General features: G+C 43.5%; 2 protein-coding genes across 2 annotated transcripts in view; one reads left to right on the top strand and one right to left on the bottom strand.

Annotated features, from left to right (window-relative positions):
* Positions 1-2,197: 2,197 nt before the first annotated feature.
* On the top strand, positions 2,198-5,656 carry RASL11B (RAS like family 11 member B). The gene is made up of 4 exons (XM_040555841.1): positions 2,198-2,407; positions 2,503-2,559; positions 3,132-3,208; positions 4,042-5,656. Exons 1-4 carry the CDS (start codon positions 2,284-2,286, stop codon positions 4,507-4,509), a joined length of 726 nt encoding a protein of 241 aa, XP_040411775.1. The 5' UTR covers positions 2,198-2,283; the 3' UTR covers positions 4,510-5,656.
* A 1,533-nt stretch (positions 5,657-7,189) lies between these two features.
* Positions 7,190-26,177, bottom strand: part of SCFD2 (sec1 family domain containing 2) — a 194,904-nt gene continuing 175,916 nt past the window's right edge. The window contains 4 exon segments of the mRNA XM_040555829.1: positions 7,190-8,843; positions 13,330-13,449; positions 18,943-19,077; positions 23,068-23,213. Of these exon segments, the coding sequence (XP_040411763.1) occupies positions 8,751-8,843; positions 13,330-13,449; positions 18,943-19,077; positions 23,068-23,213 (494 nt within the window). The 3' untranslated portion in view covers positions 7,190-8,750.

Here is a 26,177-nt window from a genome sequence, read left to right as displayed (position 1 = left end):
GACAAAACCACACCTCAGATTTCAGATACTTTCTGAAAGAACTTATTTGACATAACTGGGTTTATATTTGCCTGTTTACATGGCTCCTACTCATCTTGTGATTAACTAGTCTTTCTTTTCCAAGCACTGATCTCATAGTTGATGGAAGAAATTTTTGATTAATCTCTGCAAGCTATGACTGTTATCAAATTTAATTATATTTTCATTAATCTAGTTCTAAGAGGCATCCAATTTCTCCAATGTATTATTCCCACCCTTGTTTGAACTGATGATGACCCCCAGCTCTGCCCACTGTAGGCTTCATTAGCACATTCATGTTCTGGAGGACACCATTATAATGAAAATATGGAGGAAGACAGAGGCCTTGATGAATCCCACAGAGCAGCTTTCCTCCAGTCTGCCACTTCCCATACAAAACACCCCTCTGTCATTGTCTCCCGATCCCACATTCTTCTGTTTAAACAACCGTTTCCTGTCTGGACACCATCAGGTATTATTGAACCCAAATGGAATAGATCTAACACATTTCCTTTCTTTAAAGAAAAGGGAAGCAAAGTTGTATCATGGGAAGATATTGTTCTGAAGCAACATTTCATGTAATCCCATGTTTCATTTTATCCCATTTATTCCCATATCTTTCAGTATTCTTTCCTTCTCACTGCATGGCAACCCTGTTTCTTTTTCCTGTGCTGAAATACCTGCTTCGATCTGTCATTGCTTACCTTCTGTATTTCCCCATCTTGAAGACAAAACTTTCTTAGGTGAGCGATCTTCCTCACAACTACCTGTAGGCTTTCCAGTGACCTTAGTTATCAAGCTGTCAAGAGATCTTCTGTGAAACCCTTCCCCTTTGCATAAGGTACAACATCCACATCATTTCTGCTGCTCTGGCGTAAAGAAGTCCAGTGTTTCCTTCATATTCAGGTCTTTGAGTCCATCAGCCCTTTTAATTTATTTTTTTTTTCTAATGACTTTTTCTCTGACTCTTTTCCCGTTTGATTTAGAATGCCTTTTTTTTAGATCTATTTTTTACCTATCCATTTATTTTAAACTGCATCTCTTTGAAATCTATCAAGCATTTTTATTTTTTTCTATGACCTTAGTGGCCTTGCTGCTAGTTACAGACCTAAAACACCATCATCTCTTCTTGTTCTGGTGGCTGGCAAGGAGATCCATCCCTCTACTGCGTCCAGTCCCGCATCCAGCCAAGCTGTTATTCATAGTGTCTGCTTGAACATTTATATCTGTGAAAGCAGCTACCAAGGGAGCAGCAATTTGCTTCATTATATTTGAGATATCTTTTCCCATATGCAAATGTAACTTTGCAGCTCATAGAAAGCTCTGCATGAATGCTGGTTTGCTGTGAAGTTTGGTCTTTGGCCAATGCCACCAGCAGAGTCCCAGTTACACCCCGACTCTCTTTTAACACTTTCCCTGCTGTGGTTTTGACCCAAGCATGTTGGGTCTCTTCCTTCTTTTTGCAAAATTAGTGCTGTTATCTGGTGACCTTTACTATGAGGTCCGTCTTTCCTCAATACAGACTGTGATTTTGTCCTCCCTCCGGGCAGGCTTTGCTTCACACGTGGACAGGTTTTATTGCTCCATTTTGTTGCTCTGGACCCTCTCTAAGGCCAGTAAGTATTTCAGGTGGTCAACCACTCCCTGCTTCCAGGCTGGCACCACTCTGTTTCCCATCCACCTCTCACTTATATTTTTCCATCTTCACTATCGTCTTCTGTTGTTTCTTTAACCACTGCCATATACATACTTTAATTGCTTTTTTTCCCCTACTATTTCTGTGCCTTGCAGCTGAACTGAGCTGGCCCAGCTGAAGCGCTCTCCCTGGAGGCCTCATCTCTCAGCAGCCGCCCCAGCTGGTGTCTGCCAGCTCCTGCCGGGGTGGTATTTCACCCTGGGTGGCAGGGGGCTTCACACACCCTGACAGGGAGATAACCCGAAAGGAGCCCGAGACGTCGCCATTTTACGTCAGCCTGGGAGGACGGCGAGGCTGAGCCCCTCAGAAACACTTGTCGGGCTGCTGCCGGCGGCGGCGGGCACCCTCGCAGCCTCCCTCCCCAGCCTCCCTCCTCACAGCGAGGGGCGTGCCCAGGAGAAGGAGGGACGGCTCCAGGGGGGCCGGCGGTTCCCTGTGAGTGGCCGCCGGCAGCGAGGGGCCGGGGCCGGGCTGGGGCGGGGCCGGCGTGGGCCGGGAAAAGCGGGGCCGGCGGCGGGGCGCGGGGCTGCGCTGCGCGGGGACTGCGCGGGGACTGCGCGGGGTGCGCGATGCGCCTGACGCAGGGCATGTGCACCATCGCCGAGTGCGCCGCGCCCGGCGGGGACGGCCCCGCCGCGCGGCCTCGCCTCGTCAAGATCGCCGTGGTGGGGGGCAGCGGCGTGGGCAAGACAGGTGAGGGGGGGAAAGAGGAGGAGGAGGAGGAGGAGGAGGGGGAAGGGGAGGAAGGAAGGGGAGCGCGGCTAACGCCTGTCTGTGCCTGCCCGCAGCGCTCGTGGTGCGGTTCCTGACGCGGCGCTTCATCGGGGACTACGAGAGGAACGCAGGTGGGCGCCCCGCTGCCGGGTTCTTGTGTCGGAAATGTGGTGCTGAGCTGCTGCTTGATCCGCTTTGTGCGGCGCCGGGTTCATGGGGGGGATGCTGGGCTTGTGGCAGTGTGATGTGGGAGCTGGGGAGGTCACCTGGGGGGACATGCTTGGGCAAATAAGCCCGAGAAACCCACCAAATCTGCCCAGCTGGGAAAGCTGTAAATAACCCTCAGGAGAAGTCTCAGAAGGGCAGCAGTGCTGAGAGCACACAGCTTTCTGCGAGCCTTTACCTTTAGGAAGTTAAGGCAGCCCATGAGGGGTGACTAAGCTGCAAGTTGCGCAATGCTAAATGCCACGCTTCAAAATGAGGATGGGTTAAATCCCAGGCTGCTAGTAATACCATAAATAATCATGAACCCCAGGCTCCTAGTAACATAATTACAATGGAGGGGGGAAAAAAAGTCCTAACCTTGGTCCCTCCCTTCATAAATAGGGCTCCGTCCCTCCCTATGTGACTAACGGGCAGCAAAAGCAGCACTTGCCTGTTGTGTTTGTGACTGTCTTTGTGAACCTGTTGGTGTTCTTGCCAGGTAATCTCTACAGCAGGCACATCCAGATAGATGGAGAGATGTTGGCGATTCAAGTGCAGGACACCCCAGGAGTTCAGGTGAGTTAGGCACAGCAACGCGGGTCACCAGAGCAGCTGTCTGTGGGCACACATCCCTCTGTGTGCAACATCTTGTTTGGTCTTCCTGGAAAATACTTTGCTGTCCATGTCAGTGTGGGAGGGAGAGCTCGCAACTTGGCTTTTAACCGGCCAAGCCAGATGTGTTGGTGCCTGTAGTATACTGGTAGCAAAAAACAGCTTGCTGTTTCGGTGAATCATTTGTACATTGGAGGCCCATTACTTTGGAGTGGCTGAATTACTTAAGTGTCTTGTTCCTGTATATTAGGAACATTAGACGGAAAAATTATGGTACATACGTAGAAAAAAAAGTCATGACTACTGCCCAACAATATTCATAAATCTGTATGATAGAAAGTTAAGTCAGATATGTTGGGGCTGTACTCATTAGGATGTTACAAGTTGAAGTTTTGAATGTATAGACCTGAGTAATGCTGGATTCTTGCCTTTCTGAACTGGGCAACACTCCAGGTCTAAATGCTTCCAGCTCATATCTTCGCTTCCCCAGACTTACTGTCTAGCCAGTTAATTTCCCATTCTGTGGAACTACAAAGTCTTTCTCTGCATGCAGAACTACTCAGGTCAATTTTCCATTTGAGTGTAGCAAACTCCAGTGTTAAATTCCAGCTTTTTACAGCTGAATCAACATATGTATTTATTCACTACGCTCAGATTAAGTTTGTACTTACAATGTGAAATGCAGATATGTGTGTCTGAAACTGTAAAATGCTGTTTAGCTTTACAGACTCGTAAAGACAGGTTCCTTCAGTCTTTTGCTACTTCAACTCTCTAATTTGAGACCACTCATTTTTCAGATCCACGAGCACAGTCTGGATTGTAATGAGCAGTTGAACCGATGCATTCGCTGGGCAGATGCCCTGGTGATCGTCTTCTCCATCACAGATTATAAGAGCTATGAACTACTCAGTCACCTTTACCATCACGTTCGACAGCTGCACCCAGGCAACACCGTCCCCGTTGTCATCGTAGCAAACAAAGCTGATCTCCTGCATGTTAAAGAGGTGGAGCCTCAGCATGGACTTCAGCTGGCCAACATGCTGGGCTGTACTTTCTACGAAGTATCTGTCAGTGAAAACTACAACGATGTCTTCAATGCCTTCCATGTCCTCTGCAGAGAAGTCAGCAAGCAGCAAACCACCAGCACTCCCGAGAGAAGGAGAACCTCTCTTATTCCACGGCCAAAATCACCCAACATGCAGGATCTGAAGAGAAGGTTTAAGCAAGCTCTGTCTGCCAAAGTGAGGACTGTCACTTCTGTGTGACAGCAGAGCCAAGCGGAGGCGTTGGTCTCCCCAACGCTGCTCCCGAGTTTGAGACCTGGGGTGTTTAATGCTGGCATGTCTAGGGTCCAAGGCATTGTGAGAGAAGGATGGGTGAGGTGGCATTCTGCAAAGAGCTGTTGAAATGAACAGTGGCAGATTGGAAAAGAGTAACGACCAAAAAAATCCAATAAACCCTCTTCCAACAGTTCTAGGATGTGACTTGTAGAACAAGTATTTTCATTTGGAAATAGAACTCTCCGGCATATGAAATACGCTTTCAGCTTGCCTTTTCTCCAATGGGGCAGATCTGGCTTGATGTTTGTGCAGAGACAACCTTTTAGCTGTTAACTCTCTCAACTTGTACTTGAGCAGGGCAACACCCTGAACTGCAGTTCACTGTTCAGAAGTAACCACTCGAGTCTTATTGTGTTTTCACTTGGATGAAGGACAGCATGATGTATCTGTTTAATTTTATCGCACAGTAGATCTGTTTATTTCCCTTGTATTTCAAAACAAGTAAGCATAAAACTGTTCTGTAAAAATAAGTGTAAAATAAGTGGACATAACTAGGTATCAAGACTGTAAACAAAGGGTCCTTTTTATTTTTCACTAGTTATGTTATTGCTGACAACTTGACCAGACTTTGTATGCAAAACCATTGTGCGCAGGGTGTAAACATACCAAATAACAGTAAGGTAGGTTTTTGCTGTCCAGAAAAATACTGTCCAGACTAAATGATCCGATACAGAGCTTTTGAGGAATGAGCCTGGAGTTGGAGTGATAGTCCACTATAGCTGCCAATGTCAGACACTTCTCTTCTCTCTCTGTCTGGTGTATGCGAGGCAGAGAAAGAACCCGGCTGTGATTGGGCTCCATGTGAAACACGGCTGGCCTGAGGCAATGAAAGCTGGTAGTGTGCTCAGAGCTGAGCCAGTCCCTGTTCATCCTTAAACACATGTGGCTGACTTTTTTCCTTAGGTTGAGCCAATGGAGTTCACAGGCTAAAGGCCTTACACACATGCACTTTAAAAAGCCAGTTGTGCTTTTGTTTAAACTGTAACTTATTTATTTTGTGTACAGTTACTCCTCATAGGGAGTGGACTTCTCATTCTTACTGCCTGTTTCAACATTAAATTTTTGAATTGCATGTTTTCTTGTGCGTTCTTCCTGTTTGTGAGAAACAGTTAATAGTAGTCAGTGAAGTGTTGAGGTGTGGTAATTGTTTTCTCAGGGTAGTTAACATAAGTTGCAGAAACTGTAAGAAGGCCTTTGCTGCCTACACTGTTGCTTTATTAGCATAATCTGCAGGGGGGAGCTCTCCCAACTGTTTTACAACTTCCTTCTATGAAATTCTTTTAGGAGAGGAACTGAAAAAAGGTGGAGACTCTTCAAATTAAAATTGGATCCTTCATATCACCTTGTGAAAAAAAACTGGTGAGAAAATAATGATGCGAGGTAGGTCAGCATCTGGCTAAACAGTGTTTTAAGGAACTTCCAGTTTCTTTAAAACAAACAAAAAAAAAAAAGGCAGAAAACAACAGCATTGTATAGAGGTTAGTATGACAATGAAGAATTTAATCAAATTACTGTAAGCCTTCAACCTTTTTTTAATGTTTAAAGTGGTTTTACTGTGAGCTCTCCTGGAGGAGGATGTTTGTGCTGTGACTAGCATGGCTGCCACACTGGCTCCCCCATGGTTAGCACACAGCTGTAATAATTGGTGTAAGAAAACACTGGTGAGGTCCTGCTGGTGGTGAGCTTTTTGACATGAGCTACCACCCTCAAGTAACCTAAGACTTGAATTGCGAACACAACAGCTTGCCCAGCCGGTCTGAGCTTATAAACAAATACTGTTTTGCTTATTCCTGTAGGAGTCCCGTGTGCCAAGGGTGGCGTTGTGTTTTCGCTGCTCCATACCTGATGAATACAGCTCAGTGTCACATGCAGAGGGCTTAGGCACTCCTTGCTGTGGGCTTGCACCTGCCCAAGCAAAGTCTCTTCTGTGCTGCTCCTGCTCACGTGTGGCTGGTAGGAGACCACTCATCACCCTGGCCTCTTCCCCAGCATGTGCTGTGTATAGCTACCACTGCTGTTTTCTACAAATAAGGAGCTAATTATCACATGGGGGCCACTGAAAAGACCCCACTCCAGAGGTCTAGAAGAAGAGCAGGCTTTTTGTGACCATCTGCTTTCAGCTCTCAGCTACTGAGTACGAGACGGTGGCTGCGTCCCAGCACCCATCGCCACGGCTGTGGCTCCACTGGCTGAGAAGATCCCTCCAAAGGGAAAACCATTCACTGCCTCAGCCAGAGGAGCTGCTTGACCCATAGGATGTGCAAGAGCACCACAGTCTGCTTAAATTCAGCCTCCCAGTACCTGATAGAGCATTTCCTGATGGCCAAGTCAGAGACCTGAAAGCATCTTGTGAAAGACCAGTGAGGGAGAGAAGACCACAAATGCCAGCCTCCATTATCTCAGGAAAGCAGCGGCAGCTCAGAGGTGCGAGTGCCCGAACTTGCCAGAGTATGGAAGCCCCTTCAGAACACCTCCAAAGGCAGAAGGTTTTGGTTCTTGGGGGCAATCAAATAGTGCAGAAAAAAAAAGGAGTTGCATGAGTATGCAGTCCTGGCATGCATAGCCTTGTGTTCTAGGAGGGAAAGAGATAAGGAATGAGCTTATGCACTGTAAGAGCATTGCTTTATTGATTACATAATTTACAAAACATCTGTCTTCTAAGATTAAATGGTATAGAAGGAAAGAGAAAAGAAACAGAGACAGGCTGTTTGCTTTTGAGTTGCTCTGTTCATAATATGTCTTGAGCTTTTAACATTGCAACCGCACAATATTTCTAATTTTTTATAGCACAAAGTTCCATTCTATAGCCATTCTTATAAATTTCTTTCATAGAGGCAACATTGTCCATGCTTTATAATTGGTCCTTTGTTTTCTACTAGTCACTCAAAAGTGAATTTAAGTCAAAATGCAGCCTTTTCTGAAGATCATTATAAACATTTTAGAGAACTTAAGCTAGCTACTGAACAAAGGTTAAAAAGCTACTTCCTATTTAATCTACTCTTTTGGCATCAGAAAGAATGCAATGTTAGAGTGAAACTTCACATAGGATTTTACATTCTCATTCTTAGTGCAAGCTGTAGCCTTAGTGTCCCTCAGATGAACCAAGAGGATGTGGCTTCGTAGCTCCACCATTTTGTGTCGCAACTTGGAAGTTGTTGTGCTATACACAATCACCATCTCTGCTGGCTGATGCTTTTTTAATCCTAGTTTGTATCAAATTTTTGTGAAGAAAAATTACATAACTGAATTTGATAGCAGCTCTTCCATGATCATAAATGAAAAATAAAATCTATTCTCTAATCACGCCGTTCAGAAATCCAGCTCAAGAATCTGTCCCTGTGGCCTCCTGAAAATGGGAATGCACTTTTTTAAATTTATTTTTTAAATGAATGTGAGAGGAAGATTCTTCCAGGGTTAACATCAATCCGTCACAGCCCATATGTCCTCCTGTGTTAAACTACAGAGCAGTGTGCCATCAGAACCAGTCTTTTCTCCTAGGACTGTGGGTGGGTAAACTAGAGCAGGAAATGGGAATCTGCGAGGGAAGCAGCTGTGTAACTCATCCCTCTGTTCTGCTGCTCTCTTGCTCTGTTTCTACCAGTTTGGCTGGGAGAGCATCACCTGACTGGGAGCTGCTCTGCTGGCTAAACTGGGGCTGCGCTCCATGGCCTCTCTCTGGACAAAATAAGAGCAGAGGCTGTTCGTGCTGTATAAGGCACACATCTTTTGCAAGGCAGGCATGACAGAGAGGTGGATTTACTGGCCTTTTCCTCCCTCAGCAGCACTTACCACCAGAAGCAACTCCCACAAAACCATCAGGATTACCTGCAGGGAAAAGTACTGCTCAGGGAGGGCACATTCAGCCCCATCTGGTCCTCAGTTGCTCCTTTTCTAGGGAATTATTACAAGCAATCATCCTCGCCTGGGCAGAGTGGTGGGGGATGATTCAGCACCACACTGTGTGATCCTTAAGGAGTGGGGAGTTACTCACTGGACAAATGGACTATTTTTAAGAGCCCCCTGGGAGCTGCACAGGTTCCCTTGCAGCCAGATACTGCATCAGGGGCCATGTTGTTTTTTGGAAGGCTATTGGGAACAGTGACAGACCAGGGATTCGATGCTTCCAGCCAAGGCAGTCGCTCCTCTTCTCCACAAATCCTCCCCCGTCAGATATCGGTGTCAGGCTGGGGATGGTCTGTGGTGAACAACAGCTCGACAGCATCGAGCGGTGTCAGGAGTGCTGTGGAGAGCACAAGTACCTGGAAGAAGGGTGAAAAGAAACAAGAAGTCAGAATTAAGGGGACTGATCGCAGCACTAATGAGATGTGAGTATGAACTGTTGGCGTTACGCAGCGCTAGGCCCGCTGTGTGTTCCTGGTGTTTACTGACAGGGCAATGCAGCTTGCCCAATGAAGCCGTCTGCTAATAACTGCAGTTAAATCACTTACGGAGCATAATGACTGGTGGCATTGTACTCTTAATGAATGTGTGCTTTGAGTCATTTCTACCCGCAGCCTACCCAGCGATTTGTTGTGACTGCCATTGTGTTTGCTGTGAGGCACCAGATGATCAGCCAGCAGTTTCCTCTCCTGTAGCATGGGGTTTTGCCAACAGGCCGTTTTGGGTGGCAGCTGTTTCTTCTGTTTAAGGTAAGGCAAGCACTACAGAAGTGCTGCTGGCCTGCTGCGGCTACTGGGGGACCTACAGACCGTGTTCAGAAACGTCCCTGTGGGCAAGACACGCTCTTCTGAACCAACGCTCAACCTCGGACGCTGTTGGGATACTATTGCTTTTGTTTGGTTGAGTTACTAATCCGAGATGGGTCTGACGAGTGAAACTGTCACTCACTACAACACATGTTGGTAGACGCACGCCTTAGCTGTTTCTCCTGAGTGAAAACCAATATGCAGGTGCCTAGTGTGAAGGCTTCTCTGCAGGGCAGAGCTATCAAGCAAGGAGGGAGCATGTACGCTCTTGGAATTAACTCAGGGTCAAAGGACACAGCTCTTAGCCCCAATTCAGTGGCATTTGCAGGATCAGGACTAATGGCTAGTGGGTAGGGACATGGGAGCAGGTTTATATTACTAGCTCACTTGAAAATGAATTTGCTTCTTCAGTGCAAATCCAAGGACAGGAAGCACAGGCATCACCAACCTTAACTATGTGCGTGCCTGTCTCCTGTAGTCATTATCAAATCATTTGTGCTCTTCATCATACGGCCCAAATGTGTAGTCTATACAGCGTAACATAGCAGGGGATTTGAAAGAAAGAATTGGAACACAAGTGCAGTTTAGAATTTGGTAGTACCACATTTCAACTTCTTGTTTTTCTTTGTTTCATCTTTTCACTTCAAATGATGTAAGGAATCTGGAGTTAGATTACTACAGATCTCATCTGCACTGATGATAGACTCCCCCTCACTTCTCCCCTTCCCTTATCCTCCCACACAACCTGCAGCAAACTGACACTGATTATCTCTTCTTCTTACAATGGCTGAAAAGCTGTCTCTGTAATTTGTGGGTGCCAAAGGCTGACGCTGCCTTGCTTATTTTGTGCACACATCAGAGTGTAGCACAGTGTGTGCTCATCTTGTAATAATGCAGTATAATTCTGAAAAACACGAGGGGACACATTACCCAAGTTTTTGTGTGTCTACAAGCCAAACATCAACAATAGCCATGGCCAGATAAATACAATTTCCTCTTGAGGTCCCAATTGCCCAGATACGAAATTTTTGTCTCTTCTCCAGGCAGGTCTCTTCAGGACAGCGTGTTTCCTTTGCAGACCTTCTTGTTCAGTACAACATGCCTGTCCTTGATGCTTTATGTGAAGGGATACCCCCCTGCTGACAGCCAAGATAGAGGAGCCAGGAAATCATGGCCTGACCCCCTGCCCTGCAATGGGCAGCTCCCATAAGCAGAGGGAAGGCTGCAGTTAACATCTGATGGTGAATCTCCACGGATTTATCTGCGTGCCTCAGCCACAAGCATACATGCTTGTGCATGTTGGGAGGAAGGAGGGTAAAACATCATGCTCTTTCCCCTTTTTCACTCTCTTGATTAAAGGGTGGAGGGGAAAGGTAAGCTTTTCCTTTTAGGGTAGGATACTTCTCAGTAGGCTAGGGAGGCTATTCAGTGCCATCCACAAACAAATGATGCATAGAAAGTGCTATTTTCTTTTGTGCTTCTTCATGAGAAATAAATTTGTCATTCATATTCAGATGCAGAACAGTTCTCTGGATGGAAACGTGTCTCCTACTCCACATTTAAATGTCATTTGCCTCAACTCCAAAGAACTGCTGAAGTAACCAGTGCCTCCTGCCAGTTTTTCTGTTACTTTGCTCAGTTCTTTATTTTTGTACCCACACGTCTCTCCATTTCTCCCGGAGCCAATAATTAGTATAAATGTCAGTGCTTTGTCTGAATGGAACAGAGTTGTGAGGCCAATGCTCCCCCCTTGCCCTGATGTCTGAAGCTGATTGCCTGAACGCCACAATAAAGCTCTGTTAAATGCTGGCTCAAGTTAGACAAATGCCTGGCTTTTTGAAAAGAGAATAATCCCAAACAGGTGGCACACATTCACAGCTGTAGTGCAGAAATCCAGGTAAATCCAGCAAACTCATAAACTTTTCTATACGAGAGACTTCCACAACTGTTTCTTTTCTTCTTTTTCTTCCTCCTCCTGGCTGTCCCCTGAAGTCCTTTCACCTCTAACATAACACATTTGGACAAAGGGCACGATGCAGTAAAAGCCTGAAATTCTTTAGGAATCTGCCTCAGAGAGTGACCTGTCACCAGGGTTAAGCCAAAGCAAAGCAACACCAGATCCCATGTCACCACTGTCAAGCCTCAATTCCGTCCAGAAGGCTCCTCAAAAGTCTTGCTGCATAGTTCTCCACCAGCTTGTTAACCCTGCGCTTATCTTTCAGGGTATATTAATGCATTTAGGGTGTGGATTAACTTGTCCATCAGTGTGTCACAACTCAGTCCCCGTTCAAGGGGGGAAAGAATTTTATTCACTCTTTTGAGGAGATTAGCAATAGGCTAAATGGGAAGAAATGTGTTATCAGATGAAAAAAACATCATGAAAAACTGTACTCAGTCTTGCGAAATACTGGTTGAGACCGCCTTGCAAAGACAACTGAAACATGGGAAGCACATGTCTAACCCAGGGGCTGTGCAGCATTTGGTTCGCTCTGTTTTGCTAATCTCTCACTAATCAAAGTTTCATTCCATAGGAATTGCATACAAGATGTTTACAAGCCATCTTGGAAACTAGACTGGTGTTTATGATGCAGCTGGATATGCAGCACTCCTTGCACCTCTCTGCAGTTTTTGGATTACTCTGTATCTGCACTGCTCAGCAGATACTGACTGCTCTTTTACACACTCCTCCCCAATTAACAGTGATTTTTAACATCTAAGGCACCGCTGGAGCCCATCCATCCTCCTCCTCTCCCTACCTACTCCATTGATATGACAGAGTGGGAAAGGCAAAGACCAGATGCATAGATGCTATTGAAGCTTCACCACAGGAGCCATCCTCCCTCCAGGCATCCAGCAGCACATCCAAGAGCAGCAGACATGTAGGGCTTTCTCCACATCACCTGCTTCAGGCCACCCAAGGCATCTAGTGTAGGTGCTGTTCAAGGCAGCACCTCCTGTTAGGAACTGAAGTCTGTTTCACAGCTAATGGCGACATCTGTCTGCCTCTAAAAGTGGACAATAAGAGACAGAGGGCATGGAGGGGAGGCAGGAAAAAAACCAACTGCATAAGCAATAGCAGGGATACTGAGAAGGATGGGCATGCTCAAAGGTGCTGCACCTATGCACCTGATTGTAGAAGGCAGATGGCATTTTACTCTCCAAAGTGAAACAGAAGGAAAATGGCCTGAGGTTCAGTGTTGGGTGTATTCAGATATCGATCCTGTTTGTTAAGATTTCAGAGGAAAGGGTCAAGTCACTTATTGGTATGGAGGAATGAGAGACAAAGTCTTGTGAAGGTTCAGAGGCACAGTTTGCTGGACAATTCTGCCCTAACTCCTGTGCTTAAACTATTTTATTTTTCTCATTCTGATAGAGGCTACACATTTTGATGCGTAGACCCTTAAATCCAGCACCTTTTCACTTTAAGCCTCCATTCACAACACCTTCTGACTCTGCCTGAGATGGCTTATAAAGATAGCCCTAACTGCTCCATGGTGTAGTTGAGTGGTGGTATGTTCAACACTCAGAGGTACACAACCCTGACCACTACTGCTCTAGCCAGGCTAATTTATCTTGCTCCTCTGCAATGCTAATTAACTTGTCTGGAGGATCACCACTGACAAGTCATTAGATGGTAAGCAGGCCCCTGGCAGGTTCCTTCTGAGCATCCCTGCACTGTGCCCTGTAGACACGCTGCCAGAGAGCCTGTAGCCTTTTATACAGCAAATGTTTCTGTTTATGAAGAATTACAATATATGAATCTTTTGAGACATGAAAAAGCTCTTTCAGAAGATTGCCAGTCTGTTTAGAAGTCTCCAGCCTGAGTTTAAACTTTCAGTGGTGACTTTAACATGCAAAAAAACAGATCCCTGGACCTTGAACACTTGTTGCTTACAGATGTTTTACCGCAAAATCCTAACGCCATTCCTGTATCTGCGGCTGTGGCTTGGTCTAGGTATGGTACCAGTGCTATTGCCAACATTATCTCATGAATTTCCTTAATCTTTGTTCAGATAGGAACACTTTGAGCTGTTTCTACCTGGGTACCAGGTTTGCGTGTGGCTACCAGATCCTTCACCATTTTGACCTCGGAGACTGTCACTCCACCAACCATAAAGATGATCAGGAGAGGATGATCCCCAGGGTGAGGGCGATTCACCTGTAAAATGAAAGAAAGCATTATTTGTAGTTGCTCGGTCCACCTCAGCAGTGATCGGGCTCTTAGAGCTGCCGGAGGAAGACTAATGAGGAAGTTCAGAAAGAAATATTCATGGAATGCTGGTTTCCATAGCAGCTGACTGGGAAATCAATGGGAATGATGACCAGTTAAAAAATAATGAACCATTTCCATGGATATGAGTCTTCCACTGAAATCTAGAGGAGTTTCTCACGAGGCCTGAGGGCTTCTCCCTCCACCCCTTCTTCATTTCTTTCCTTCCTTTCCCAGTGTGGGAGGAGAGTATTTGCGTAGGTGCACAGTTTGCACACAGATACAAGGCTTTAAGGAATTGGGGGTAAATTACTACCTGGTAGAAGCAAGGAGTCCAGCCTGATTGCACAAGAATCCCTTCCTTATGTCAGTAATGGAAAGAATCATAAATAATGTGTTTTCACCAGTCCAGTGAATAATCCTTTACAATTCATCCAAGGAAAATAAGTCATGTTCATTATAGCATAAAATCAGTTTCTAGCTTGTTTCACTTCAAAGTTTTCATTACTTTCATGATTGGGTTGTAACTCATTTGGAGAAACTTCAGCTCAAACAAAATACTTGTTTCATTTCTTCGTAATTTTCATTAAAATGGCACAAACATTCATTTCAGCCGTTAAGACTTCATAAAGCCAAATTTTAATTTTAAATGTGAATGTGTTGCTTTACATCAGTTGCCTCTTAACCACTTCTCAAAGTTTGACGACTTTGCTGTTTCCTAGCACTCTTTCTTTCCTGTATAAACACACTACCCTGATAGAGCCTTGCTCTGCTCCTCGCTGAGCCTCTGGATGGGATGTCAACGGAGCCCGGGCAACTGCTCTCGTTACAACACCGCATGCCTTTGAGTATGAAACACTCAAAATGTTTGGCTCTGAAAAGTGACAGTGAGAACAGTTTGATTTGCTCTTTTTTAGACTCTCCGCCCCCTCCCCTTCCAAACGCGTAGGTTTTCGGCAGCATTCATTGACGGAATGGAAGTGGCAATCAGCCCTGCTGGGGCAGAGCGCAGATCCTTTGCTTTCACCACCGTGGCAGCTACCTTTGATCCCTGTGGCTCCAGCTCCTCGGGGAATGGCTCTTCTGAGCCCTGTTGTGGCTGCCCTATAGTCTCTGGGCAATTTTTTGTCCTGCATCTCTGTCATGCTTCCTGACTGAAAACCTTCAGAGGAGACTTTTCCCTTTGAAGCAAGCATGGGGGGATTGCACACTCTCCCTCTCCAGGCCTTTGATGACACTGTGCTCCCTGTTAAATGCTGCTCCCCAGGCAGCGAGCTCTTGAACTCCTCGGGAGTTTAAAACCAGTCCAAAAAAACTTCAGATAAATGTATCAGTGAGCTGATTATTTGTGTACTGGGTGTTTATTCTCTTAATTGCACCCACTTTGCCAGCCATCTTCATTCAACTGATGTCACAAGCGGCATATGTACTGATATGCAGCAAGGTGTCCTGCAGTTGTTGTGCTATATTGAGCAGTTGTCCAATTACACCAACAGACCAATTAAATCAATATACCAGACCTTACGAAGACTCTTTAATTACTTTCCCATGAGATTACTACTATCTGCATATAACATACTGTCAATCTCAAGAGAAAAGAAGTCTACTGTTATTACAGATACCATGAGGAGGTTAAATAAGTCCTAAATATCTGCTTATAAAACAGGTCAGGTAGAACGATTACTTGCTGAAATATTAGAGTATTTCATGCCCTAATTGCTGTAAGCAGTGACACACGGCTAAAGAAATAACTGCTCACAGACAGTGAAGATAGAAGTTGACAGAACAAAATCCTCTGCTATGGCACTTCAAGATAAGACATAAATTACTAGCTTTATTCTAGCTCTATTCCTTTTCATGGCTCTTTGTTCTTCTTAACACTGTTGCCAGAGCAAACTGCTCCACTCCATTTCATGAAGATCCTGAAAAATCCAAGACTTACGTGAAGAGCTTGAACTTCAGGAGCTTGCTATTAAACAAAGCCTCTCTTTCTTAGTAACTTCCCTGGTGACAACAAACTTGTCATAAGCAAACATGTATAACGCTGGACACACTGAAAGGACACCCAGCATAAGTACATTAATGAAAAAACACAAGCTTTCATGGCAATACTAAGAGAAAATGTCTTGACAAATCATTTCCTACAGTCAAAATAAACCGAGATCCAAACACATGGTGCCTATATAAAACTTATTATTTTTCAGAAGACCAAAGTTCAAACCACAAATTCCAGAAATGCATATTAAAAATACTATTAGGCATGCAAACTCTAAATTAAATTAAAATTGCAGTGAAAAGGGTTTTGGAATCTGTAATTTTGTTATGCTATGCACAAGTGTTTTGAAGGAGGACAATACTTTGGGTACAAAATATTTGGCTGTGTTAAGAATGTAAGTTTCTGCCAAGATTTTTTTGTTTGATAATACAACCACCCAAGGCTCTCTTCTGAAGGAACTGGCTCTGTGTAGCTAAACACAACTCACTTCTGTGATACAGAAGAAGAGCTGGAATGGACTGCAACAAAAGCAACACGCACCTTCTGCAGTCCTTCTAAAGCTAGTTTGTTCCTGGACATTTCTGAGGCCTCTGAATCTCATTTACTGTAAAATCTGAATTTTGCAAAAATCCCCAAGTGAAATGCACTTTCAGTTCAAAAAGCCATGCATTAAAAAAAATTGCTGCCATTATCTCAGGCGATGAGAATGACTAAGTAAGAAAAGAGCAAAACCCTGAAAGCCTCTACCTGTGATGAGGATGTATAAAGAGATACACTCAAAACTTGGTCAACTGCTGATGCCGCGCTGCTGGCTTTGCTCTCCCACACTCTGTAATCACCACGGGAGAAGGTTTGTAAAACCTTTTACACATTATTGAGCAGGCAGGTCAGGAGGAAAGGTGTGCTGGTGTAAGGGCTGCTTGCATTACTGGCACAGCAGAGAAGAGGCCAGTGCATCGCCTGTCGGGAACAACCCCATTACATCGGAGCAAAGGAGCCCGAAGGAAGAAGGAAAAATGCTTACCAAGGCATCTTTATTTGAGTTGGCATTTATATTCATTCATTGAGGAAGAAATATAAATGTAAGGAAGCTCATTAAATAATTACAGTGCTGATGGTGCAGTAAGTGGAGTAGTTCCTCTCGTGTCAGAAATACAGGCTGGTCAGAAACTCATTCGTGTAGTAATCGAGCACTTGTCAACAAGCCAAACTACTAGCTAAATGAACGAGGACAGACACATTTGTGAGGTAAGTGATGATGTCCATGAAATATTCATCCAACATGAGGTTCACTTGGTCATCTGTTATATATTCCTTACAACATTTAATAAGTATTTTTCTTACTAGCAGAGATGCAGGTACTTGAGGTACTGTGTGTTGCTGAAAGACTCTAAAAGTAAACAGAAATGTCTAAACTGGCACAACAAAAACAAGTTATAAGCACGGGAAGACCAGCAGGAAACACTGATGTGAATCATAAAGACCAAAGAACTTGTCATCTGGCAAACGAACCTGGGAAGAGAGGAGAGAGGGGAAAAGATGGAGGATGCCTGAACTTTGAGCTCAAATCTGTTGCAGTGGACACCTGCCTGGGTCATGCGACCATTGGTACAAAACCCTTGTTCTGGCAGATACAGGCAGATGCACATCACAACGGCATCCAGTATTTGTACCATATTACCAGAAAGAGAGAGGGAAGAGAGCTGGAGTTGTCAGCTTGTCTACACCTCAATCTGTATAGAAAAGTCAACCTTTTCCTGCAGAAAAATCATCTTAAAGAGTACACCCACCCCCCAAGCACTTGCTAAATTTTCAGGAATACATGTTGCATTTTTTTCATGTACTCTGCTCTGGCTTGTGGGAAGCTCTCTGCGAACCTCCACAAGGCTTCCTCCTCCTCCTCTTCCTCTTCTGACATCATGCAGTTAACAGAAATAGAGACGCTGGCGGTCATGCTGACTGATCCTCTCCCACTGTTTCCCTGTACTCCCCCACCTGTTCAGATTTTGGTTAATCCTCGCCTTCTGCAAGCTCTGCTCCTTTCATCTATGTTAGTACTTCAACCAATGGTCCAGCAGGGAACTCTGTGATTAGGACATGAAACGAGCCAACTAACCAAAGCTGTCAATGTCTCCATATAAATATTTAGATATATCTAAACTTTACGGAGTTTGCTTCTTGCCTTTTTTTTTTTTTGGTCAAAAAAAGGACAAGCTATGTTCTTGCTTAAAAAAATAAAATTGTGAGAGTTACTGGTACATAAACCCAATCGTTTAAAAAATCACTGGTGTGTGCACCAGCTTGTTTAGTCTATTTGATGGCAGAACATCTGTTTCTTCTCCTATTTTTGGAGCAGCAGCATGATTTTTTTCAATACTGATAGATGAATAGAAACAACACTGGGTCACTATTTCTATAGCTATCCTCTTTTGTCTCAGGGCTTTATCATAAGCTCTGAAGAGCTGAGAATTTCTATTTAGTAACCCTGCTAAGTACACTTTGAAAATCCTTTTCAGCAGTAGGCACAGGTTTCTGAAAACAGGCACTGTATTTAGACCTATCTGATATTGTCTTCAAGACTAGCTTGCCCTGTAATAACAGAAAAATTACATTACCTTGATAATGGGTTCTAGAATAGTACCATCACAAAAATAAAAATTACTTCTGTCACCTGTCTTTAGATGCATGAAAGGCCTAGCAGGCATTTACACAATAGGGAAATGTTTTTCTTGTTTCTCTTTTCAATTATAGAATCACAGTACAACTGAGGTTGGAAACAATCTTTGCAGCTCATCTAGTCCAGCTCCCTGCCCGAAGCAGGGCAAGCTTCAAAATTGTATCATGTTGCTCAGGGCTTTGTACAGCCAACCAAGCTTTGAAAATTATAAAGATGGAGAATCTACAGCCTCTCTGGACTTTCTGACCTATCAGCCTTCCTTCCTCCCCACTGCAAGTTGAACCTTCTCAAGTTACAGAACAAGTACAGAATAAGGAGCTCCTTGGACAGTCTTCTTCCCCTGTGAGACCTGACTGTTTATTCTTACTATTGTCCATAAAATTCCTTGATGAGATGCCTTGTGGAATGCCTTTTGGTAATCCACAGTGGTTATATAAACTGTCACTGGCTTACCAGTTTGCTTGCGGATGTCTCTGAAGAGCTCCAAAAGCTACGTGAGGTTGGACATCCCGTTGTTGAAGCCCCATTGACTCCTCCCAGACATATTATCCTTATTTAGGTGTCTAGTATCACCCTTATTTACGTGTCCAGTCTGCTCCATTCTTCAGGCGGTAACACCCATTTATTCTGTACCTGCATGTGGTGCCTCAAGCTGTTCCCAGCCCCTCTGTAAGGACTTAACTCAGAACAAAAGCAAACGCATAAAGTCAGCTACGGCTATATGATGCTTGGGAAAATCATACAGATGAGCTTGGGTAGCCTTATTTACCTTCATGAACATGCTGAATCCAGTTTTAAGGAGATCAGTGAGGCCTGATGACATATGCTCAATATCAACAGGATCAGGTCGATCAGGATTACAGATCTCTTCCACCACCTGTTTCAGCAGTGGTTTGTAAGAAGCCTGCGCGAAAAGAACAACACACTGTGAGTAAAGCTGTTTACACTTGATGCAAGAGCAGTTTCTCTTCTAAACTTTTTACTTCCATTAAAGGAAACAGAAATATTTATTATAGAAAGGAAATCACTGACAGACGTTTAAAAAAATACAGAAGCAGCAATGGTGTTTGTGACATTGACAACAAATGGTGTGCAGCATAGCATCGCGCTGAAAAGACGGGAAGACAGCCCCACACTTTCTCTGCCCTGTGTGTATCAGATGAGTAAGGGGAGGCAAGGAGTGAAGGCAGGCTTCTAGTTTCTCTGAGTGCTTCTTGGGGTAGTACAAGAGGGGACAGTAATAGGGATGACACTTTCTTGCCCATCATATATCCAGAAGGTCTCATTTTCTTTGGAATGACTTTACAAACACTTTAATAGGGATGTTCAGGAAGGGTTGCTCCCTGACAACTCCTGTCTCCCCACAGGTGTCGTGTCATCATGGAACAGGGCTGTGAAGAGGCCAACCCACCTGTTTGTCCCTTATGGAAGTACAGAACTAAGGAGTCCTATCAGTCCTTCAGCTTCTACAGCCAGCTCACTCTACATAATACCTGCACCTGTCAAAAGTCTCAAGAAAAATAGGCCAAACAACCCCACCAATATCAGAGATGTTAATGACCAGGAAGAGTGGGGCATGTAAAGGTACAGATTATCTGCATCCAGAAAGACACTTAAGGGCTTTTTATCCCTTAAAAAAGGAAAACATAGCAAAGGGCCTGGCAGCCTTTTGGGGGGAGTCTGTATTCTGACAACAGACCAATGAAGTAAGAAAAGAAAGTATATTTAAGGAGGAAAGAAGAGGGTGATCACATCAAAACTAGGAGAGTTGAGAGGTGTACGGAGAGAATTTATTAAGTCATTTGAGTCAAGCAAAATGGCATTCAATATTAATGGGTGATGACACCACAAATATTAGTGTCATCCGCATACCATTCCACAGACCCATCTGGAAAAACTGGAGGCCAGTTACCCATCCTATGTGGAGATGCACATTGAAAGGAGTGGGGTTTTCGGAGCCACCCAGACATTTACCCAGCAAGTGAGCTGGGACTCCCATTTCAGCTCAGACCAAACTGAGCACTGACCATGCAATGTTTTTGAGGGTCCACAAACACGTGCTGAATACGGATTAGTAGTCCAGAAAATTCTGCATTCCTTTACCAAGGTCTGCACCATTCTGACACCTTGAAAAGCTTTCTAAGATAGGAATGTTAAGGACTTGGGAAAGATACTCTTTAATGAAAATTCAACCTTACTCAGTCTGCAGATGGAGTTTTGTTTTGCTGCTGTTATAACCTTGCCAAAGCTGCAACGGAACCACAATAGTTTCAGGAAGCACAACAGCCTCAGAAAATTAGCAGCTTTCAAATTAGTATGTTTGTTTTCCTTTGGGACTAGTCCAGGTATGCATCATCCCTGGATTTCTTAAGGGAATCAAATGTAACATCATTCATTTTGTAGAGAGGATATCTACAAGAGACATCGTGCAAGATAAACATAAAAATGGATGGAAAATAAAAAAGCAAGCCACTTGGTTATGCAACTTGAAACTAAATTTTCTGAAGTAATTTAGGAGATGCTTTTCATCCAAAGGTCTACAGTGAGAAACAAAATTTGTACTTTTTGAATATGATCCTGTCAACAAAGATTTATACAACTCATCTATTTCTTCCTCCAACACATGTGCATATTTTTAATTGAGCCAACAAAGCAAATTACAGCAGACATTAGCTGCAGTATCCTTCAGTAGAACATGCCAAGTTTTGTGTCAAATCTCGTCATGCAATAAACAACTGTTTGAAAATATACATGCAGGCATGAAGTCCTACGTATAAAGATCTGTTTAATATCTTCATAGATGAGGAACAGAAAGACATTACAAATAAAATACTTGGAACAAAGATCAAACCATAAACAGAGAGCCTTACTGTACAAAATTAAAGGATAAATATTATCTGACTTCAGTCATAACTATGTACTGAAAAGGCAAGATGTTAAAAATGTGCTATGATTTTGCATGTCTGAAGTTTCAGCATCAAAACTTAGTCCCCTTCGAAATGATTTGATTTGGCTACACAGATACTAAAGGTATCACAAACGCTTACCTTTTTTTTTTTAACTTTGACAGTTTCACGATTCTTCAAGATCTTTTATGATTTGACATTTATCTATCAAAATTTTAGCTAGGAAGGAAGGAAGGAAAGAGAAGGAAAGAAAGAAAGAGAAGGAAGGAAGGAAGGAAGGAAGGAAGCAAGGAAGGAAGGAAGGAAGGAAAGAAAAAGAAAGAAAGAAAGAAAAATAAAGAAAAAGAAAGAAAGAAAGAGAGAAAGAAAGAGAGAAAGAAAGAGAATGAAAGAAAGAAAGAAGGAAGGAAGGAAGAAAGAAAGAAAGAAGGAAGGAAGGAAGAAAGAAAGAAAGAAGGAAGGAAGGAAGAAAGGAAGGAATGCATATATGTAAGATCAAGATGGAAGGAGAAGAACAGTAGTTACAATAACAGGCAAAATAAATACTCTCCTCTTGTACAGTCACTACACTATATGGTTTGATAACATGACAGAAACATCCATTCATCATTTTATGTACAAATATAAACTTCAATACCACACAAAGTCTAAGATGCTACCCAATTCCACGTATGTACAGAAACCTTTTTTTGAGACTTAAGAAATGGAGGCTTCCCAGCTCCTAACAGCTGGAGCACAAAAGCATCTGTAGGCTAAAGCCATTCCCACAGCACTGTGCAGGGGAGGGACTGTGTATGGTCATGACAAAGGCAATACTTTCAGATGAGCCAAGTTGCTGTGTGCAACCCCTGTTTTAACATCTGCCAGTCAAAAAAAAAAAAAAAAAAAACGACCAACTGTAAAGAAATGTATGGCAGAAAAAAATGTACTGCCTGCTTATTTCTGCTACTCTAAAACTCCTGAACTGCTCTCAGCAGAGGGTTGGTCCTATTCAAGATGATTAAACCCACTATATTGCCAGACTTGGGGCTGCAAGCTGTTAATGCATCTCTTGCTGTGTTCCAGCACTCAGCCCTAAGCAAACAACCTGGGTTACATCCAAAGAACATACTGGTGCTAATTACACTTCAAGAAACTTTTAGAGAGCGTTTTCTTATCATCTGACTGCCCCCACACTGACCTGTATTAAATGCTTAACCATTTTCCCCATTTCAGACACCAGACTGGTCATAAGTGCTGGGAGACCTCAGGAACAGGTTTTCTCCACCTCAGCTTTCCAGCGACATTTTGCAATACTCCTGATTCCTCTTGTTATAAAGCAATGCTTAATTTGGACCACGTCCCTTTGCTGGTCTGCAGCATACTTATGAGTTTGGAAGGATTTTTTTCTGGCTTAAGGCTGGAATCAAGTTTTACAGGCTCTCTCTAAGTCACCGTATGTGCTTTCCACTGTAAAACTCTCTATTTTTAACTGAAAAAGTTAAGCACCTCAGGGGGTATGGGGAGAGATAAAACCACTGTAAATTAGTCCTGATGACCTACAGTAATATAGTAGTTCATGTGTTCACTTTTTATAAACAAAAGCTGCATTTTTCACCTATTCACAAATGGGACTGGGATTCACAAATTACAGATATGGGAGAGAAAATACACGAAAATATAGCTGCTGTCTGGATGCAGGCATCCTGCTTGGATCAGTTATGATGGGTCTTAGTCCTGCACCATTGTGACCTTGTCTTGCCTTTCACAGATTTCTTCATCAGACAATTCTTTATTGACATGGCCACGGCTATGCCTGAATTTGAATGAAGGACTCGAGGAAGCTCTTGATGATGAAGTCAATTACAAAACCTCTACTTAAATATGCTCCACATGGGCAGAACCCATATGGGATTAGAACATCAGCCAAGTTAATGATGTTTGTGAAGCTGTAATTTTGACAGTATGCTAGAGAAACGACATACACACAGAAAAGAAGATCCACTTGCCTGGTGGGTGTTGCTGCCTGGGTTATGTATGGAATTAAACTGTTTCATGTGCATTCGAGCTCTCGCAATATCCCTGAGGGACTTAAAGATGTTGTCCACCGCATCCGTGGCTTTCTGAGATGTCAGGTTCTGTGCCAAGTCACAGCCTAAGGTAATAAGGAAACAAGGAGCTGAGTGAGTGAGAAACTTTCAAGCATTTTGATAATAAGCGGTAGGAAAAGGCTAATTGGGAGGAAATTTTAAATTAATTTAACCTTGTTACATTCTAGAATCTCTGTGGCTTATTATACAGCATGTCCGCAGCATGTCATGCACAATTTTTGGGAAGTGCTAATAGTAAGCTAATCTGAATGATTGCCTTTCATATCTTAGCATTCTGTATGGCAAATATGTTTTATAAACACCTGTATATACACACATACACACTTATACATAGGTCTAATAGATGGTGATTAGAGGCTGAGCTTTCATTTGTCCGAATATTATTCATTGCCAGACTCCGAGTCAGATCCCCCGCTGGTGCAGCACAACAAAAGCAAGTGACTGCACGTCTGCAGGGCTACACCACGCCAGGCTACTGCAGATGTATGCCACTCTATCCCAAAAAGCAACAAAGTGAATATGAAGAGAATCTCGGTGACTCCCGTGCTGTAATTGTAAGGCAGACGCTTGTGTATTTTTGGTCAGGATTCTTGAATTTTTTTTTTATTATTTTATGAGTGCAAAATAACCCATAGAAACATTTTTTGTTATTATGTATGCGCAAGATTTGCATGCTCTGATAATCTGATTGACTAAAAACCTAGTTTTTCATTTTGCAGAGGAGCCTGCATGTTGCCTGTGAAAGCACTGAAAACAAAACCCCACTCAGCAGCTCATTACTTCATAAACTCTGTAAACTCTGTAAATTTACTCTGTAAATGCAGTCACATTAGCAATGCTCTGATTTCAAATGCTCTGATTTCAAAATCAGAGAGGTTGCTCCTGCAAGCAGTCTCGTGCCAGTTAATTTGTAGGCGAATGGTGTCCAACAGCTGAAAAAAGTGAAACTGAGCACCTCCTAGGCTGAGGAGCCCTAAAAATAAAGTCTGAGGTCATGAAACGTGGTTTATATTTATAACCAGCACAGGCCAAAAATATTCAGAGAAGGTCTTGTATTGTCAATGTGCTTTTCACCTACCCATGGGAAAACACGGGCATCAGAGGACGGGAAAGTTACCGGTGGCTCCTGATTCAGAGGCAGGGTTTACTTAATAGTTCATGTTAATGAAGCATTTTGCAAATTAAAAAATAAAATGAAGAGCTGTATCTCACTGTTGCATAACTAGATTTTTCTTCTCTCCGGGAGACAAGCTTTCTCTGTCTTAGCCACATTAGAGATAAGCAGCTTCCATTTAACTTTAGTTACATTTTCTTTGTTCTCTTTTCAACCCTTTTTCAGCAGATGCCAGTGCTTTTGGCCAACCCCCCTCTGGCATGTTTGCTTTTGCAAGTGAACGCAAGTCCCCCGTGTGGAGCAAGTTCAGGCAAAGTAAAAATCACATCAAGTTTGCTTTGCTTTGGACACTCTTCTCCTTTCTTATTAATAGTTCATCTTCTTGGACCATTTAAAAGCCTTTTGCTTTGCTCTACAGTTATTTTTCTCATTACAAGAAATATTTGTTTCCTTCTCCTATTGGCATCACCTCTCTCTCTCTGTTTCTCTTTATTTTAACAAGAGCATTTCTACCAAGAACTTTCCAACCAGCTTGTCATTCCCCACTCCTGGAACCAAAGGGCAGTTTCCAGTGGACACGGTCTTGCTTTTGTGTCTGGAAAACCCCTAAGATGCTCCTACCCTTGTCTGGCTCAGTGCGTCCCGTTTTGTTACAGGGCCAATCTGCTCTTGAGCAATGTCTCAGCAAAGAGCAGCCTGCTCAAACCTCATTGCCAGGGAAATGCTGTTTGGAGCTCAGGCTCTGCTGTACAGTTTGTGCAGACACACTCGGAGGTCCAGCAGGCTGGAGAGACACCGCAGCCTTTCCCTCTCCTAGCAGGAAAGGAGGTCTCCCTTGCCCTTCTGCATGCCTTTCCATGAGCCCTGCTGGAACTTAATTATCTTTGATCCCCTCTCTCCTTCTGCTAAATATGCCTGAAATTAGAAGATAGATTTACAAGTCAGTCACCATGATTTTCTTCTGTACAAGCCTGATTTTCAAAGGACATAAAGTAAAAATATTTTCTTGGCTTTAACATTCACTTATTTTCAAATACAGACATTTATAAAGGCCTCATTTTATGGGCACCTGCAATTTCTTTAGCATAACTTGGTACATATTCTTACTGTTTAAAAATCAGAGGAAAAGATTCATGTTTATAATGCACCTTCGGTTTTAAGAAAGTGGCAAGTTGTCATTTAGTCCTTCTCTTCAGCCTAAAAGCTCATATTCTGCCAATCCAGCCAAGAACTAAATTTGCCACCAAGCAAAGTTATATATATATATACATATATATATATATATACACACATATATATACATAATTACCTCCTAATTCTTGTCTTGTGATGTTATAAGGAAACCTTGTTGTGGTATACATACCTGCTGAGCTAGCTTGATTAAAAAATGATTAATACAGCGAGGGGACTGGCTCTGCCCTGGTTTCTCCCCATCCTGGAGAACACCTGCAGCTTGCCTTGGACAAACGGCTGCAAATCCCTTCCCATTGACACCTCCCCTGTGTGTGCATATGGGGACTGGAGCACAACCCCTCGCCTCTGCCTGCTTAATGCTACTGAGAAACATGCTCCTATTCCAGCAATGAGGAGGTGGAATACATTAGCTGCTGCACAGCTCATGTGCTAATTAAAACAACTCTTCCTGTTACTGCTTTTATCACAGAAAGTTAAATAGCGTTGGGAAAGCATGAATGAATTTCTTTGAATCCCAAGCCCTATGGGAAAAGGCATTTAAATGAAATGCTTGGACATGGCTTTCCTGCCAGGGTTAAAGTAGCCCAGCTGTAGGAAAAAGACAATCACCTTTAGCCACTGTGGGATTAAAGATTTTAAAGCATCTTGACGATACCCCAAGAGGAAAACAAGCTGGTGCTGTGGTACACAGGGCCTGATC

Source organism: Cygnus olor, chromosome 4 (assembly GCF_009769625.2).
Source record: "Cygnus olor isolate bCygOlo1 chromosome 4, bCygOlo1.pri.v2, whole genome shotgun sequence".
Taxonomy (NCBI): Eukaryota; Metazoa; Chordata; class Aves; order Anseriformes; family Anatidae; genus Cygnus; species Cygnus olor.
The sequence above is the reverse complement of the archived record's forward strand: the minus strand, read 5'-3'. Positions and strand labels throughout refer to the sequence as shown.

Bases quoted from the DNA above. Each gene is read 5' to 3' on its own strand.
- RASL11B (XM_040555841.1), top strand. From the start codon at position 2,284: ATGCGCCTGACGCAGGGCATGTGCACCATCGCCGAGTGCGCCGCGCCC. The intron at 2,408-2,502 runs GTGAGGGGGGGA...GCCTGCCCGCAG, and splicing joins CAGCGGCGTGGGCAAGACAG to CGCTCGTGGTGCGGTTCCTG. The intron at 3,209-4,041 runs GTGAGTTAGGCA...CTCATTTTTCAG, and splicing joins AGGACACCCCAGGAGTTCAG to ATCCACGAGCACAGTCTGGA.